General features: G+C 43.3%; 1 protein-coding gene across 1 annotated transcript; it reads right to left on the reverse strand.

The window, feature by feature from the left end:
- Positions 1-1,431: 1,431 nt before the first annotated feature.
- Positions 1,432-17,528, reverse strand: LOC309524626 (uncharacterized protein). The gene is made up of 4 exons (XM_082209407.1): positions 17,455-17,528; positions 12,052-12,764; positions 7,989-8,067; positions 1,432-5,115 (listed from the first exon to the last, which is right to left on the reverse strand). Exons 2-4 carry the CDS (start codon positions 12,757-12,759, stop codon positions 3,092-3,094), a joined length of 2,811 nt encoding a protein of 936 aa, XP_082065533.1. The 5' UTR covers positions 12,760-12,764; positions 17,455-17,528; the 3' UTR covers positions 1,432-3,091.
- Between the last annotated feature and the right edge of the window lie 60 nt (positions 17,529-17,588).

Consider the following 17,588-nt stretch of genomic DNA (forward strand, 5'->3'; position numbering starts at 1 on the left):
GCAGGGAATGAGAGCCGCGAGGCGGGCGCTGCGGACGGAGGCGCTGCCCACCGAGCTCGCAGGCAGCCAGGCAGGCAGACGGCGAGAGCCCCGCGCTGGGCGGCCTCTCCTCGCCGCCGCCGCCTCTCGCCGCCCGCCTCCCTCCAGGCAACATCTCGCGGCACACCAGGCAACATCTCGCGGCACACTAGTGCGCCGCGGAACAGTGGTTGAAAAACACTGGTCTAGATGACATCCAGGAAAGTAACCGGACTTGGAACATTGTGTAGAGTTCTGGTCATCTTGCCTTTAAAAAATATATTGTGTAAAAGGCTCAGAAAACGACAACCAAAGTGATCGAGTGAGATGCAACAATTCCCATGTGTGGAAAGGTTACATTTGGGATTTAGGACAAAAGAAAGTACTTCACACAGCAGTGCTAAACTTTGGAACTTGCTGCCACAGGGAACAGCAATAGCCGCTGATGTACGAGGATTAAACAGATTAATGGAGGATTAAGCTCTCCAGTCAGAGGAAGTACGGTATGTGGCTTTGAATAAGAGTTGGTGGGAAATGAAGGCGAGGAGAAGCCATATTACTGCATTATTTCAGAAGTTTATTTGGGATAATTGTCCACCTCGTATATCACACAAGTTGCCTCACCGGCAGAGGTGGCTCTGGGTTCTAGACATGTCAAAGAAAGGAAGGAGCTAGGCCACTTATTTCACAGCCTCATTAGCTGCGAACCCTGAAATTTTGGGTCCTGTTGGGATTTTTGGGTGTTAATTATGAACCCTTGTTGGCTGCTTCAGCTACTCAGGTTTGGGGCAGCCCTACAAAATGCAGGGGTTCAGTTAACGAAGCTCCTGCGAAATTGACTTTATGGGGTCACCCTGATGTGAAGATGTGGTTCGCATGTGGGATTTTGTACACAAGATCAGCTGATGGGAACAGAGGGAGAATTTTTTTACAAATAGCCTTTACTGAGGGCAAGATGCTATTTACCAATGGCCGCCCAATGGCAATATTCTCAATTACAATACCTGTCTGTGTCCATTTATGCTCCCAGGCCACCTGAGAGATCGTATCTCCCTATATGAACCTGCTCATGCACTAAGACAGTGAGCCCCTTCCCAGCTCAGACAGCAGAGCATAAGAATCTCAGGGTCATGGGTTTGAGTCACACGCTGGGCAAAAGATCCGGGCTACTCTCAGGGCAAACTATGTTTTAATTGCAGGTTCTAAATGTGTTCTGCTGTATTTCAGCTTTTGTTCTTAACCAGTTTGCTTTTATTACATTATTGCATTTTATAATGCTTTTAAACGTCGGAAGCTGCCTTGAATTCCACACGGGGAGAAAGGTAGGAGATGAAAACATTTAATGGTAATACTAAATTGCTGGGGGAGCGGGGGAGTAATTGGATCGTAACAAAACACCAGACATAGTTGCTGTTGTTTCTCAATATTTATTGGAAGCTTGTAAAGTAGGAGATCAGCACCTTAAGGAGCAGAACAGACAAATAAAGAGTGCGTCAGAAAATGCATTTTACAAAGAATAAATTGTACTAGGGGAAACATATGCAGCGGCGGCAAAGCAGGTTAACTCCAATCAAAGTCACAGAAACACTAACTCTATGTACGCCAACCTCGTTTGGTGACGGATTTGAACATTTGGAGCACGTATTATCAATGTATGTGTAAATTAAGATGGATGCACTGATGTTTATTGTGCTGTGCATGTGAGCTAATCATTTGGCTCCCTCCCTCCTTCCCTCTCTCTTTTCTTTAAACAAATTTGTATATAAAAAAGGTGTGAGTTTTTGGATCTGAGTTTTTTTTCTACTCTAACAGTTTGATAGCCCATATAAGTATTGGTAACTATGTCCCTTAAGAAACTGGGTTCTTACACTGTGTAATTAGCATTTCCATATTCATTAATTTCCATATTAGCCTGCGTTTCATGACGGGGGGGGGGGTTGTCCCAAAATGAAGAATTTGGTGTATATTATACCAGGAGTGCCTGATATTTTATTTTTTTAATTGTTGGCCGGATTTTAATTATGAAGGTATTTATTATGCTAGATATAGTTCCTTTCTCAATTGACAGATTGATGACACTTATAGAAAGAGAGGATGATAAATGCTTGGGATGAATTAAGTGTCCACACATTCAGTTTTTCAATCCAAAATTTAAAGGTACATTTTAGGAAAGGGTCGTAAATTCTCTAGTGGAGATAAATGAATTTGCTCTAATTTTGTTTAAAGGTATTCAGTTGTTTTTCCATTTCAATCCATTGTTTTTTGTCGTCATCACCGCAACTGATAATTTTGAAAGGCCTTACAAATGCTGTAGATAACTTTGGCTGTAAATCTTGATTCCCTCCCCCCCACCCCCCATATACATGAATTGAATAAATTCTGCCACAAGTTTAGCTTTCGGAATCTCAGTGAGCAGAACTTTAAATTGATATGAATTTGGGTCTAACAATTTTATGGCAGCTACTCTTCCTAGCCGTGCCATACTGAAAAAAAATTCCCACCACCACTCCCAACATTACTTAACATTTATTTAAAAAGGATTTAAAAAATCATTTTGAGACGTTTTTAGGGATAAGCACTCCTATGACACTGTTGTTTACTGAAAGTGGTACCAAATGAGTTACTTTTTTGTTGTTCTCTGGAAAGTCCAAAACATTGCTGATTTTTCAATAATTTGCTTAACCACATTGTTAGCATATAATCACGGCACCACACCTAAGAATTTCCCTCTCATATTTTGATGCTTTGAAAGTTACAAATTTGTTATCAAAAGCTTACTCTAGAGAGAGAGGGAATTTTATGTTACTTTATGTAACAGACTAAATTCAACGTTTATGGATTGGGTCAGAAACCGACCTGTCCTTAATAAAACCTACCAGGTCTAAATGAATACATTTTGGAACTATATTACAGTCTTTTTACCAATAGGCTAGTAAACAAGTTGGCATTTTGTCTGATTAAACTAAACAAATCGAAATGAGCCAGGAGATTTGGAAGTCAGCAGTGGGGGGGGGGAGGCCTTTTCTGTGGTGATCCCCCCCCTGTTAAGTTGCTCAGACTCACTCTCGAAGGCCTACAATTCAGAGTGAGACGTCTTGTGTTTCGCAAGGCTGGCCCTGCAAAAAAAACTCTCCTCACATTCGGAGCATTTGTAAAACTTCTTTCCCATCCAGATTTTCTGGTGTCTTGCGAGGCGTGAGACTCGATCAAAGCCTTTCCCGCAGTCGGGGCATTTGTGCCTCTTCTCTCCCGTGTGGATTCTCTGGTGACTTGCGAGGTGCAACTCTTGACCAAAACATTTCCTGCAGTCGGGGCATTTGTGCTGCTTCTCTGTGTGGATTCTCTGGTGTCTCATGAGGTGCGACGCTCGACCAAAACTTTTCCCGCAGTCGGCGCAGCTGTGGCGGCTCTTCTCTGTGTGGATCTCTTGACGTCTCATTAGGTGGGACGTCTTGCTGAATGTTTGCCCATGCTCAGGTTGTGGGGAGGCCCCCCCTTGCACATCGGGGACCAATTTCATTCCCCCATGACAGTTTCTCCTATGCCAAGCAAGATACGAATTCCATCTGAAACACTTTCCACAATCGGGGCACTTGAAGGGTTTCTCTCCAGTGTGGGTGCGCTGATGTCTTATTAGTTGCGATATCCACCTGCACTCTAGCCCACACTCGGGACACGGGCATGATTTCCCTTGTCCGCTGGATACTTTGTGCGAAAGGGGGACCACTTTCTGTCCCTGGTGAGCCTTCTGCCTATGACGGGAAAGAGAAGAACCCCACATGAAACACTCCCCGCAATCGGCACACTGATAGGGTTTCTCTCCAGTGTGAATCCGCTGATGTGCTTTTAGCACTGATGAGTGGGAGCATATTTTCCCGCACTCCGGGCACGGGTGACCTTTCTCCTGCCCACCAGATATGTTGTTCTGGAGGGGGGAAGATTTCATTTCCTGATGCATCTCCTTTCTGTGACTGGCAAGACAGGAGCTCCGTGAGAAACACTTGCCACAGTCAGCACATTTGTAGATCCCCTCTCCAGTGCGGAGGCAATGTCTTAGGAGGTGCGAAGCCTTGCTGAACCTTCTTCCACACTCACAGCATCGGGAGGGTCGCGTGCTGGGCAGTTTTTTCAGAAGAGGGACCAGTCTCTTTCCCTGGTGAATCCGTTTTCTATGACAGTCAAGAGATGAGCTTTGGGTGAGGCACATCCCACAATCAGCACGTTTATAAGGTTTCTCTCCAGTGTGAACAACTTGGTGTCTTATTAGGCGCGATGGCCTGTCAAACGTTTTCACACTCTCAGGGCACGGGTAGGATCTCCCTTGTCCACTAGATTCTTTTGGCAGGGGGAGGGTCAATTTCTTTCGCTGGCAACACACCTTCCCATGGCGAATATAACTTGACTGCCACATAAAACACTCTCCGCAATCCATACACCGATAGGGTTTCTCTCCAGAGTGGAGACGTTTATGTATTTTCAGCTGTGATGGCTTGAAGAACATTTTCCCGCAGTCGGGGCATGTGTGGTAGCCCTTCTGCCCACCAAATACATTTTTCCGCAGGGTGGCAGATTTCATTTCCTGATGCACCTCCTTTCTGTGGCTGTCAAGAGATGAGCTCTGTGAGAAACTCTCTCCGCAATCTGTGCATTTATAGGGTTCCTCTCCAGTGTGGTCTCTTCCGAGATTTTTAAGGGGCTTCTCAGCCGAATGCACTATCAGGTGTTTTCTCAGGTGCGTTGGGCAACTAAAGGTTTTCTCACAGTGGGAACATTTGTGCAGTTTTCCCCGAGTGCGTGAGGCCTTCCCACTTCTCTTGCCATTGATGGTTCCCTGGTAGATCACAGTTACACTTGCTTCCCTGCCAACCTTCTCACAAAGAACAGATCTTTGCTCATCTTTCCTCAGGTAGATCACCTGCTGCCGTTCCGCTCTGTGACTATTCTCCAAGACGTCTCCCTCCTTCCAATACTGGGGACTGTTGTCCTTTGCTTTCTCTGCCGACACACCCCATGGCCCCATCTCAGGTAGATGGTTCTCTTGCCCATTCTCTTCAGGCAGATAATTCTCGCTTCCATCTTCCTGCACTGTCCCAAGATCTGTTGAAATGACAAAGAGTTCTCCTGTTAAGCGTTTACATGGACCAAGAGAATGATGAAGGACATTTTCTGTCTACCTAAGTGTCAGGGGCTCAGGAGCAGAGGCACAGGAGAGAGAGGAGATGGAGAGCGAAGAGAAAGGATCTGAGGGCAGTGTAGGGGAGTATGGCAGTGAACCGAGAGATTCCATGAGCTTCTCCAGCGAATCAGAAGATTCCCAGAAGGAGGCGCCGATGGTCAGGGCAAGGGGGGTCCCAGGGGGGACACACCAAAAACGGGGGGCCAGCGGGGACTCCCAAAGCAGCAGCTGGAGATCAGGACCAGCTTCCCCACCAGAGCATAGTGGGGGGGCGGTAGAGTCCCAGGCGTCAGGGGCAGCGTCTCCTCCAGCAGGGAGAGATGAGTCGGGACTGACCACGCCTCTGTCGGAGAGTGGGGGAACGGAGGGGAGGTCAGGTCCAGCTAGCCTCCCCAAAGGGGGAAGCAGTGACAGAAGCAGTGTAACGGTCAGGAGGAAGGTTGCCGGCTGGGCGCGCGCGCCAAGTTCAAATGTACAGGCGCGCAGGACAGCAGAAAACCCGGATGGGGAACCAGGTCCTAAAGCCCGCCGGAGGCAGGGGGAGGAATCAGGGGACTCAGCGTCAGAAGAGTCTAGGAAGGGCGAGACCCCAGCTGACAGGCGGACCCAGAGGAGGAAAGAGCAAAGGAAGAGGTGGAGCAAGGCTAGAGTTTTAAACTGGTGTCTGGGGGGAGGAGACTCAGATGGAGCTTCGGCGGTCTAGAGTTTCAGACGTAGAGCTGCACGCTGCTGATGTGAAAGACAAACTGAACTTCAATAAAGACTTTTGTATATAACAACGAACTGGCGTTGGTCCTTTGTGAGCTGGGACCTCGGGCAGCTCTGACACTAAGTCTTGCCAGAAACAACAACAACAACAATAATAATACTAAATTATTATTTATACCCCGCCCATCTGGCTGGGCTTCCCCAGCCACTCTGGGCAGCTTCCCAAAAAAATATTTAAACACTGCAATACATCAAACGTTAAAAGCTTCCCTAAACAGGGCTGCCTTCAGATGTCTTCTAAAAGTCTGGTAGTTGTTTTTCTCTTTGACATCTGGTGGGAGGGCATTCCACAGGGAGGGCACCACTACCGAGAAGGCCCTCTGCCTGGTTCCCTGTAACTTGGCTCGTCGCAGCAAGGGAACTGCCAGAAGGCCCTCGGTGCTGGACCTCAGTGTCTGGGTAGAATGATGGGGGTGGAGACGCTCCTTCAGATATACTGGACCGAGGCCGTTTAGGGCTTTAAAGGTCAGCACCAACACTTTGAATTGTGCTCGGAAACGTACTGGGAGCCAATGTAGGTAACAGTAAATACCGTATTTTTCACTCTATAACACGCACCCGACCATAACACGCACATAGTTTTTAGAGGAGGAAAATCTGTAGGCATGCCACCCATAGGCATTCCCTCCATAACACGCACAGACATTTCCCCTTACTTTTTAGGAGGAAAAAAGTGAGTGTTATGGTGCAAAAAATACGGTAATTACTAACTCTCATCTTTGTAGTTTTATCTACAGTCATACCTCTTGTTACGTTTGCTTCAGGTTAAATCTTTTCAGGTTGCGTTCTGTGGCGACCTGGAAGTACTGGAAAGGGTTACTTCTGTGTTTTGCCACTCGCGCATGCACAGACGCTCAAAATGACATCACGCGCATGCGCAGAAGCGGCAAATCGCGACCCATGCAGACGCAGGTTGCGTTCTGCTCATGTTGCGAATGGGCCTCCGGAACAGATCCCGTTCGCAACCAGAGGTACCACTGTATTTTGACTATTGGCCTTTGACAAATTTCACGGTTACGTTTTGATTCTATAAGGATTTTCTTCAAGCTTTGACCTGAATAGAAAGGTCAGATTGTTATTGTACTTTCTTTGCAACAGGGTAGATTTGATTTAAATCATTAGTCAGTAAGACTTAATGTAAATCTTTTTTTTCCTTCTCTTTTTTTACAGAAAGACTCATTCTTGCTGGTATAATCTTAATATTTACAACCAGATGAAGGTTTCATTTTTGGAATAATAAATTTTCAGAGTAGTTTCTACAGTTATATAAAAAATTACAGATTTGGTTATACTATTAGAAATACATAGACAGATAATTATGAAATTATATTGAGGTTTAATAAGTTAACTGTTTATATTTGGACAACTTTTCTGCTGTGCTTTACAGGAAGGAGAAAAACAATCATTTCCTTAATAACAATTTAAACAATTTATTTAACTATAGCAATAACATTATAGCATATGTATCCATGTTTGTTAACTGATGTGGTTAAACATATTTTTAAAAACAAAACCTTAAGACTGAGTTTTAGCACACATGAAAAATTTAAAACAAACCCTTATTTCCTGAAGAATAGCCTTTGGACTATAATGTAACTTAAATAGAAAACTATCTTTAGAAAGATGTTTCCTCCAAAAGCATTTTATTTTAAAAATCCGATTTAAATTTTAAAAATCCTATTCTTTTATTTTTATGCATGACGCTTTGCAATTTTATCTGTTTTGAATGTATCTTTACACCGGATCAAAACTGTATTTCATCTACTTAAGATATTTAGAAGTGTTTCAGATTTTTTTAAAAAAGATTCTTACCCAACTTAGTTTGATTTTGTTGGCTGGTGGATAGCATTATCCAGGTTGTGCCTGCTAACCTCTGTAACCATTTCCTTCTATTTCTAACGATCAGGCTGAGCGTGCCATTCCGCTGCGTCCAAAACAGCCACATACTAAGAGGAACGTATCCACAGCCTTGTGGGGGAAAGCCCAAACGCTTGCAGAAAGAAACTCTGGTTGAAGGAATTCTTACCAACGTCAGTGTCATCCTCCCATGATTCACTCTCTGTCTCCTGAAGATTCACAGATCCTTCCTCTGGGAGCGCAGCCACCTACAAGAATAATGCAAAACCCATCAACCATTCCCTTTGATCATTTAGCACCTATTAGAGATATTTGCACAGTATGGAAATGTAACATGGTTCATTTTCAGTGGAGGAAACTGAAATGTAAAAGTCGCTTAAATAAACCTGCTAAATCACCAATTTAGGATTTTTTCCTGGGGAATCCAGCGGAAGTTTTCTGGAAAATCTACATGACTTTTCTGTTTTGGCAGGCTGACATGTGATTTGGTTCCATCTTTTTGTTGTTGTTGTTGTACACCAGCTTTACATTTGTGTGTGTGTTGCTGTTTTTAGATGTTTTAAACAGGTATTTTAATCTTGCTGCTTTAACACAGCTGTGTTTGCTACCCTGAGCACTTCTGGGAGGAAGCGCAGGCCGCAGGATATAAACTTTTGTGGAAATTGGGGTAAAAATGTATGAGATTTTTAAAAAGTCATCTCCAGTGATGTGGATTTGCTGGGGAAAAATCTGCTGCCCTGTGGGTTCAATTTAGCAAATTTATTTAAGTTACCTTTAAATTTTAGCTTTGTTCACTAATCAAAAATACATCGGGGAGGTCCACCCTCACCACAATGCACTGATCCAATGTTCTCCCTGTCACAACCCTGTGAGAGAGAACAGGCTACAAGAGAGCAAGACGGCAACGGAGCTAAACGGGAATTTGAACTCAGGTCTTCTCACTCCCACGCTAACCACACTGTCTCTCTGACATTTTTTTAAGCTGACTGAACCAGCACCAGGTGAGATCATTCCATTTTTTTTATAAAATATTTATTGCAAATTTTAAACATAAGAACAACAAACCAACAAACATATAAAATACCATCACCATACACCATAACAAAGAAAACAGAAAGAATTTAGAGAATAAACATAACATGAAAAGAAAAAAGTACAAAAAAATCAATTTATCCTTAAATCTTATTTTCATAATCTTTGGACTTCCTCACATCACCCTTTCCTGCGTTCTCAGTCATATAGTTATAAGCAGCAAATTATTACCTTATTTCAAATCTTATTTTATAGTTCTCAGATATTATGTCCCAAATTTTCAATATTTTATCATGTACTGAACTGCTTAACTTAAACATAATATTACTTCAAATTTCATCCTTCTCTTAATCATCACTTATTCATACATCTTACAACTAAATTACTGATGCCATGTTGTTTCCTATCATGCATTCTCTTAGCATTCATACAGCTTATAATGTTTTTGTAAATTCCAAAGGCAGGTCCCAGCACCAAGGTGCAGCTTCAGGATACATTCGCACCTTGGTTCTCGAGCGGAATCCATTCCGGAAGTCCGTTCGATTTCCAAAATGTTTGAAAACCAAGGTGCAGCTTCCAATAGGCTGCAGGAAGCTCCTGCAGCCAATCATAAGCCGCGGAAGACGTTTGGCTTCCACAAATACAGGCATGCCTCATGTTACGTTTGCTTCAGGTTGAGTGTTTTCAGGTTGCGTCCTGGGGCGACCCGGAAGTATCAGAAAGGGTTACTTCCTGCTTTCGCCGCTCACGCATGTGAAGACCCGCAAAATGATGTCACGTGCATGCGCAGAAGCGGCGAATCGCGACCCACGCGGACACGGGTTGCGTTCCTTTCAGGTGGCGAACGGGCCTCCGGAATGGATCCCGTTCGCAACCAGAGGTACCACTGTAGTTCGCAACCTGCAACACTCACTTCAAGGTTTGCGGCGCTTGGGAGCCAAAATGTTTGAGAACTGAGCTGTTCAAAAACCAAGGTGCGATTGTACAACAAAGGCTGTAGAGCGAAAGTGCCCATTCCCAGACCACCACCCCCCAAATTCTGAGGGTGGTGGAGCTACCAAGAGGGCCTTCTCTCCTTATCTTAACACCTGGGGAGGTCTGTAGGAAAAGAGGTGGTCTTTCAAATATTTGAGACCCGAGTTATTTCTATCCCCTCCATGATATTCTTTATTAGTTTTTTAATTACATACTATATATACACATATTACATTTATACTTGCTCCTAAGAGCTGACTTCCCTCCTTCCTGCTTTTTTATATCGTCTCTAACTTTTTCGCATTGTCTTTACCCATTTTGTATATCGTTCTTCTTCTTCCATCTTTATCCATACAGTGTCTGTATACAAATAAATCTTTCTCTATGTACAAAACTTGTTGCCTGTCTATGTTCATTTACAAATACTGTTAATTACCTTGTTTACATTTTATGTTTTAGTTCATATTATCATTAATGTCCAATAAAATTTCTTTTTATTTTCCCATTATGAGGTTTATTTCCACTCTACTGGCTTCACTATTTCACCTTATCCTATATATGCCATAAATTTTTCCCATTCTTTTTGAAATGTTTCATTGCCCTGCTGTTGAATTTTCCCCATTTGGCTATTTCTGCATATTCCATGACCTTGTATTGCCACTCTTCTACTGTTGACATTTGTTGCTGTTTCCACACCTGAGCCAGCAGTAACCTCGCTGCTGCCGCCGCATATAAGAACAATTTCTGGTCCTTCTTATCAATGTCCTCTCCCACCATCCCCAACAAGAATGCCTCTGGTTTTTCCAAAAATGTATACCAAAATCTCTTCTTTAATTCATTATAGATACTTTCCCAATAAGTTTTCACCTTGTCGCATGACCACCACATGTGAAAGAAGCTACCTTCTTTCACCCCACACTTCCAGCAATTCTTTTCTCCTGTTTTATACATCTTTGTCACTTTAATTGGTGTGTGGTACCATCTATACATCATTTTTAACAGATTTTCTTTTAACAAGATCCGAGTTACCGTATTTTTCGCTCGATAACACGCACCCGGCCATAACACGCATGTAGTTTTTAGAGGAGGAAAACAAGAAAAAAAATATTCTAAACGAAACAGTGGATGTATGATTTTTGTGGTTCATGCTATGGCCACAGACATGTGATCTGACAGTGAGTTTGGGGTAGCCCAATGCAAAAATCCTGAGGATCCATGTTTGTAACCATGTTTTTGCACCACTGCAGCCCCAGGTAACAGTGGGTGCGTGATTTTTTTGGTACAAACTGTAGCCATGGACATGCTATGTGATCTGATAGTGAATTTGGGGTGACCCAGTGCAAAAATCCTGAGGATCCATGTGGATCTGTGCTTTGTAACCATGTTTTAAGTGGGGAGGGAAGGAAAAGCACTCAAGGGACAAGGAGCACGCATGGAGCAGGCTCTGCTCTCCCCCCCCCCCCTTAGCAAGCTGAAAAACTTTGCTGAAGGGACAGAGAGCCTGCTTGCTTTAAAGGAGCCTACCGGACAGGAGCTGCTTACACGAGTGTAAGCGGCTCCTGTCCGGTAGGCTCCTTTAAAGCAAGCAGGTTCTGCTTCTCTCCCTCCCCCTCCCTTAAGAGCTTAAAAGCAAAGCGGGAGGAGACTGAAAATCTTGCCTGCTATTTCCAGCAAAGCGGGAGGAGAGAGATACAGAGAGCCAGCTTGCTTTAAAGGAGCCAACCGGACAGGAGTGTAAGCGGCTCCTCTCCCACTTTGCTCCTTTAAAGCAAGCAGGCTCTGCTTCTCTCTCTCTCTCTCCCCCCCCCTTAGCGAGCTGAAAATCTTTCCTGCTATTTCCAGCAAAGCGGGAGAAGAGCTGCTGAGTGGGGAGGAGGGAGAGAAGCAGAACCTGCTTGCTTTAAAGGAGCCAACCGGACAGGAGCTGCTTACACTCATGTAAGCGGCTCCTCTCCCCTCCCGCTTTGCTCCTTTAAAGAAGCAGGCACTCTGTCCCTCTCTCCTCCCCATTCAGCGGCTCTTCTCCCGCTGGAAACCACGGAGGAGGGAAGCATTCGCTCCGTAACACACACAGACATTTCCCCTTACTTTCTAGGAGGAAAAAAACGCGTGTTATGGAGCGAAAACTACGGTATTTCTAAGCGCTATGGAAATTGTCCACTTGGGAGTTAAGGCCCGTTTTAAAGGCAGAGACCGATTTTGTCCTTGATTCAGCTCTCTCTTACCTGCTCTTCTCTTCTCTCGGGCACCAGGTGCCTGATCAGGAAATCCTCGGCCAGGGACACGGCATGGGTGCTGCTCTCGAGGGAGTGCTCCTTCATCCAGCTCTGCATCTCTGGCGGCAGAACAGCCAGGAACTGCTCCAGGATCAGCAGCTCCAGAATCTCCTCCTTGGAGTGCCTCTCAACTTTCAGCCACCGGTAGCAAAGCTCCTGCAGCCGGGTGTAGGCCCCTCTGGGCCCTTCGGCCTCCTGGTAGCTGAAACACCGGAAGTGCTGGCGGTGCTTCTCCCTGCTCATGGTGTCTCCTTGCAAAATGGCGGCCTTTACCTTCCCATAATCCTCTCTGTCTGGGCCCTCCAGGCTTTTAAAGGCCTGCTCGGCTTCGCCACCCAGCGCAGGCAGGAGCCGGGCTGCCCACTCTTCCTTGGGCCACCGGTAGGCTTCAGCCACTTGCTCGAAGGAGGCCAGGAAGGTCGGAGCATCGTCCCACGGGGTGGGTTCCTGCGGGGCTCCCGAGGGAGGAAGCTCCACTGTATTCAAGTACTGTTGCCACTGTGTTTCCCATAGCTGGGTTGAATTCTCTTGAGGTTCCTCCTTCACATCAAGCCAATCTCCCGAGCTTCCGAGGGAATACAATGCTTCAAAAGACTGACTTCCTCCTCCATCATCCATCATCGGCTTGCAATCCGCGCCCTCTTGTTCAACCATCATTGGATCTAAGAAAATAAACACAGCAGCACCAATGAGATCCATCCACCATCTCAAATCCCAGAGTGGCATTTCAGATGCCACAGGGAGGGCAACACCAGTGCCAGAAACTCAGATATATAAGCTAGGTGTCAAATGGCTCCTCAAACGAAGGTTACAAAAAACTTGAGATTTTTTGGTTTTTTTAAACAGTTAAACATTTTTTCCCCCAATAGATGTACAGTGGTACCTCCGTAACGTAATTTTGGGTTGCGAACGCGGCAAACACTTCCAGGTTTCTCTGCGTGCGCATCTGCAAAAACACTCTGCGCACTGCATGTATGCTCAGAAACGCTCTATTGTGCTATACACGTGCGCAGAAGCGGCGCCTCTGGATACGGACTTTTCAGGGTAAGTATGGACCCCTGGGGCGAATTAAGTTCGTATCCAGATGGTGCACTGTATTTATTTGTAAACAGCAGATCAACAACTCAGCATGGCAGTTAGAACTTGCTATTTGGGTAAAACTAAAGTTTCAACTAGTCGCCACTAAACTTTGTTGTTTTTTAAAAATACAGTGGTACCTCGGGTTAAGAACTTAATTCGTTCTGGAGGTCCATTCTTAACCTGAAACTGTTCTTAACCTGAAGCACCACTTTAACTAATGGGGCCTCATGCTGCCGCCATGCAATTTCTGTTCTCATCCTGAAGCAAAGTTCTTAACCCAAGGTACTATTTCTGGGTTAGCGGAGTCTGTAACCTGAGGCGTCTGTAACCCGAGGTACCACTGTAATTTTTATTGAGTTTTACATTTTTATCAATGACACATTCTTATATAAAAAAGAAAATAATAATAATAATAATACAATGTTTAAACATTTTTGAGTTTGAGTATCATAGGCAAGTAACAAAATTTTAGTGGCGATTAAATGTTTGCTTTCACGGGGACTGAAAATTCTAAACACAGAAAGATTAAATCTAAACCCAACGAGATAAGAAATTGCTTTGTGAGCTATTTCAAAAAACTTTATTCTCAAGGATTACAAAATGAAGAGGACATAGATAAATTCCTTAATAAATTTGGATTACAGAAAATCTCTCATCAAAGCAAGATGGATCTAAACCAGAGAATTACAGAACAAGAGATAGAGGGTGCCATTCAGGACATGCAATTGGGCAAATCTCCAGGGCCAGACGGACTGACTTCCAGATATTACAAATCTTTAAAGGAATGGCTGATACAACCGTTAAAGGACGTCTGCAACGAGATCTTAGAGGGAAAAAGGGCACCCGAATCGTGGAAAGAAGCATATATTTCACTCATACCAAAGACAGAGACTGAAAAGACTCAACTAAAGAACTACCGCCCAATTTCGTTACTCAATGTGGATTACAAAATTTTTGCAGACATTTTAGCAAAAAGATTTAAAAGAGTACTGATGGAGAAGATTCACAGAGACCAAGCAGGCTTTCTCCCAAAGAGACACCTCTCAGACAATGTTAGGAATATAATAGACATTTTGGAAAAGTTAGAGGTGAACATAAATACTAAAGCAGTCTTGATATTTGTGGATGCGGAGAAAGCCTTTGACAATATTTCGTGGAGTTTTATGAAAAAGAATCTTCATGGGATGGGGGTAGGACAAGGATTTGAGAATGGTGTGGGTGCAATATATTCCGAACAAAAAGCTAAGTTGATTGTAAACAATGTAATAACTGAGGAACTTAAGATAGAAAAAGGAACACGACAGGGGTGCCCAATTTCTCCATTGCTTTTTATTTCGGTCCTGGAGGTGCTGCTGAACATGATTAGAGAGGACCAGCAAGTTAAAGGTGTAAAGGTCGGAGCCAAACATTATAAGTTGAGAGCGTTTGCAGATGACCTTGTATTGACCTTGCAAGAGCCAAACACTAGTACAAAAAGAGTGTTGGAAATAATCCAACAATTTGGACAGGTAGCTGGATTTAAATTGAATAAACAAAAAACTAAAGTCTTAGGGAAAAACCTAACAGACATGGACAAGAATAAGTTTCAAGAAGAGACAGGTTTGATGGTAGTTAAAAAGGTGAAATATCTAGGGGTTAATTTAACATCTAAAAACTTGAATTTGTATAAGGACAACTATGAAAAATGTTGGTCAGAAATTAAAAAGGATCTAGAAATATGGTCAAATTTGAGATTGTCAATGTTAGGCCGAATTGCAGTGATTAAGATGAATGTATTGCCTAGAATGTTATTTTTATTTCAAACTTTGCAGATTATTGACAAGATGGACTGTTTCAAGAGGTGGCAGAAAGACATTGCGAAATTTGTCTGGCAGGGCAAAAAGCCCAGAATAAAATATAAAATATTAACAGATGCAAAAGAAAGAGGGGGATTTGCCCTGCCGGACTTAAAATTGTACTATGAAGCAGCAGCATTCTGCTGGCTGAAAGAGTGGATGCTCCTCGAGAATACAGATATCTTGGATTTAGAAGGTTTCAATAATGCATTTGGCTGGCATGCATATCTATGGTATGACAAAATCAAAGTGCATAGTGCCTTTAAAAATCATATTGTAAGGAAAGCGTTGTTTAATGTTTGGATGAGATATAAAGATCTGTTGGAAAACAAAACCCCTAGATGGTTGTCACCCTTAGAGGCTAAGGCCCACAAGAAAGTCAATATGGAGGTCGGATGGCCAAAGTATTGTGAGATTTTAGAACAGGATGGAGAGAAATTGAAATTAAAGAGCCATGAAAAACTAAAACCCAAAGTACAAGATTGGCTCCACTATTATCAAATAATGGAGGTTTTTAAACAAGACAGGAAAATTGGCTTCCAGGTGGAAAAATCAAAACTTGAGACAGAATTGTTAGAACCCAATACTAAGAATTTGTCAAGAATGTATAACCTGCTGTTGAAATGGAATACACAAGACGAAACAGTTAAATCAGCTATGATTAAGTGGGCACAGGACATTGGTCATAATATTATGTCTGCTGACTGGGAAAGGTTGTGGAACACCGGTATTAAATTTACGGCATGTAATGCTTTAAAGGAAAATGTGATGAAAATGATCTATAGGTGGTACATGACCCCAGTTAAGCTAGCAAAAATTTACCATTTGCCTGATAACAAATGTTGGAAATGTAAGGAAACTGAAGGTACTTTTTATCATCTTTGGTGGACATGCCCGAAGATTAAGGCTTTCTGGGAAATGATATATAATGAAATGAAAAAGGTATTTAAATATACCTTCCTTAAGAAACCAGAGGCCTTTCTCTTGGGCATTGTCGGCCAATTGGTGCCAAAAAAGGATAGAACTTTTTTCATGTATGCAACAACAGCAGCAAGAATACTGATCGCAAAGTATTGGAAGACACAAGATTTACCCACCTTGGAAGAATGGCAGATGAAAGTGATTGACTATATGACATTGGCGGAAATGACGAGCAGAATTCGTGACCAGGGAAAGGAGACTGCGGAAGAAGACTGGAAGAAATTTAAGATTTATCTTAAGGACTATTATAAACTTGATGAAGCTTAGAATGTCGAGATTTTATAGAGAGAAAGGGTTGCAGTAATATAAGATTAGATTAAGAAAGGACTATGATGAATTAGGACGGGAAAAAACATTTACAAGTTGCTATAAAATTTGGACATGAGGATGCAGAAAGGGGAGGTATGGGGAAGTCCGAGGAAAGAAGTTTATGAAAGGACATTATGAAATTATATTTGTTTGTTTGTCTGTTTTCTTTATGTTTGTTTGTTATAAAAACTTTTGTAAAACCAATAAAAATTTTATAAAAAAAAAATGAAAATTCTAAACACATAGCCCCACTAAACTCAACAAGATTAATTCAATTAATAATAATATAAATAATAAAAACAAAAACTGCCAAGTATACACTGAATTGTAGATACAGGAATATGCCAAGGAATCTTGTTTTTTTTGGGGGGGTGAATGCGCTTTTAGAACAGCCCCCCACCAACTGAACACCCTCCAGATAGGCAACTTAATAGACATGACTAACTTAATGGGCCCACCCTGAGTAGGACTTACTATGATTTATTATTACCTGCCCTCCACTCCAAGGTCACAGGACAGGTTACAACAATTACAACAGAACGGAAAAAACAGTTTAAAATAAGTTAAAAATCACAGAGAGAGGAGACTTAAAAAATCTACATGCCAGGATGCGAGCTAACATTAACGTGGGACGCTTCCCAGCTCCTTTGGGAAATAGAAAACACGACATCCCAAATCTAGACCCAATCGATTTAGGAAACCAGAAAGGGGGATCCTTTTAGGATCAGTTTAGGAATAGAGATCTCCCCAGTCGATATGGCGGGCGGTAAACACCCCCCCAGTTTCTAAATTTAGAGCCCAATTCTCTACATGTCCGCCCAGAGGCGACCCCCACAAAGTTCAATGGGGGGCTTATTCCCAGAGAAGCGGGTACAGGATTATAACCTGCAACCCTTACTTGGGAAGGATCCTCATTGAATCCCACGGGGCCTTACTTCTGGGTAAACACGTGGCAGCAATCCTAAGCAGCCTCTCTAGGGAGCCAGCCCCGTTGAATTCAGTGGGGCTTTGCTGGCAAACAGGATCAGATACCTGCTCATCTCTCTCTTATTCTTATTATTGCCAGAAATTCTTATTTTTATTGCTGTTATTAATTATTATTATTATTATTATTATTACGGAACTATCCTCTCTGCAACTCACCTACCGGGTCGCAACCGCTCTTCCCGCGCGCTCTGCAACTGGCAATATCGCTCCCGGAAACGGAACTCAACGCTCTGCCCCGGCACGAAACCGGAAACCGGAAAAGTGAGCAACCCCCAACTCTATGACCTTTATGGT

The sequence above is a fragment of the Podarcis vaucheri genome (genome assembly GCF_965113315.1).
Source record: "Podarcis vaucheri genome assembly, chromosome: 2".
Taxonomy (NCBI): domain Eukaryota; kingdom Metazoa; phylum Chordata; class Lepidosauria; order Squamata; family Lacertidae; genus Podarcis; species Podarcis vaucheri.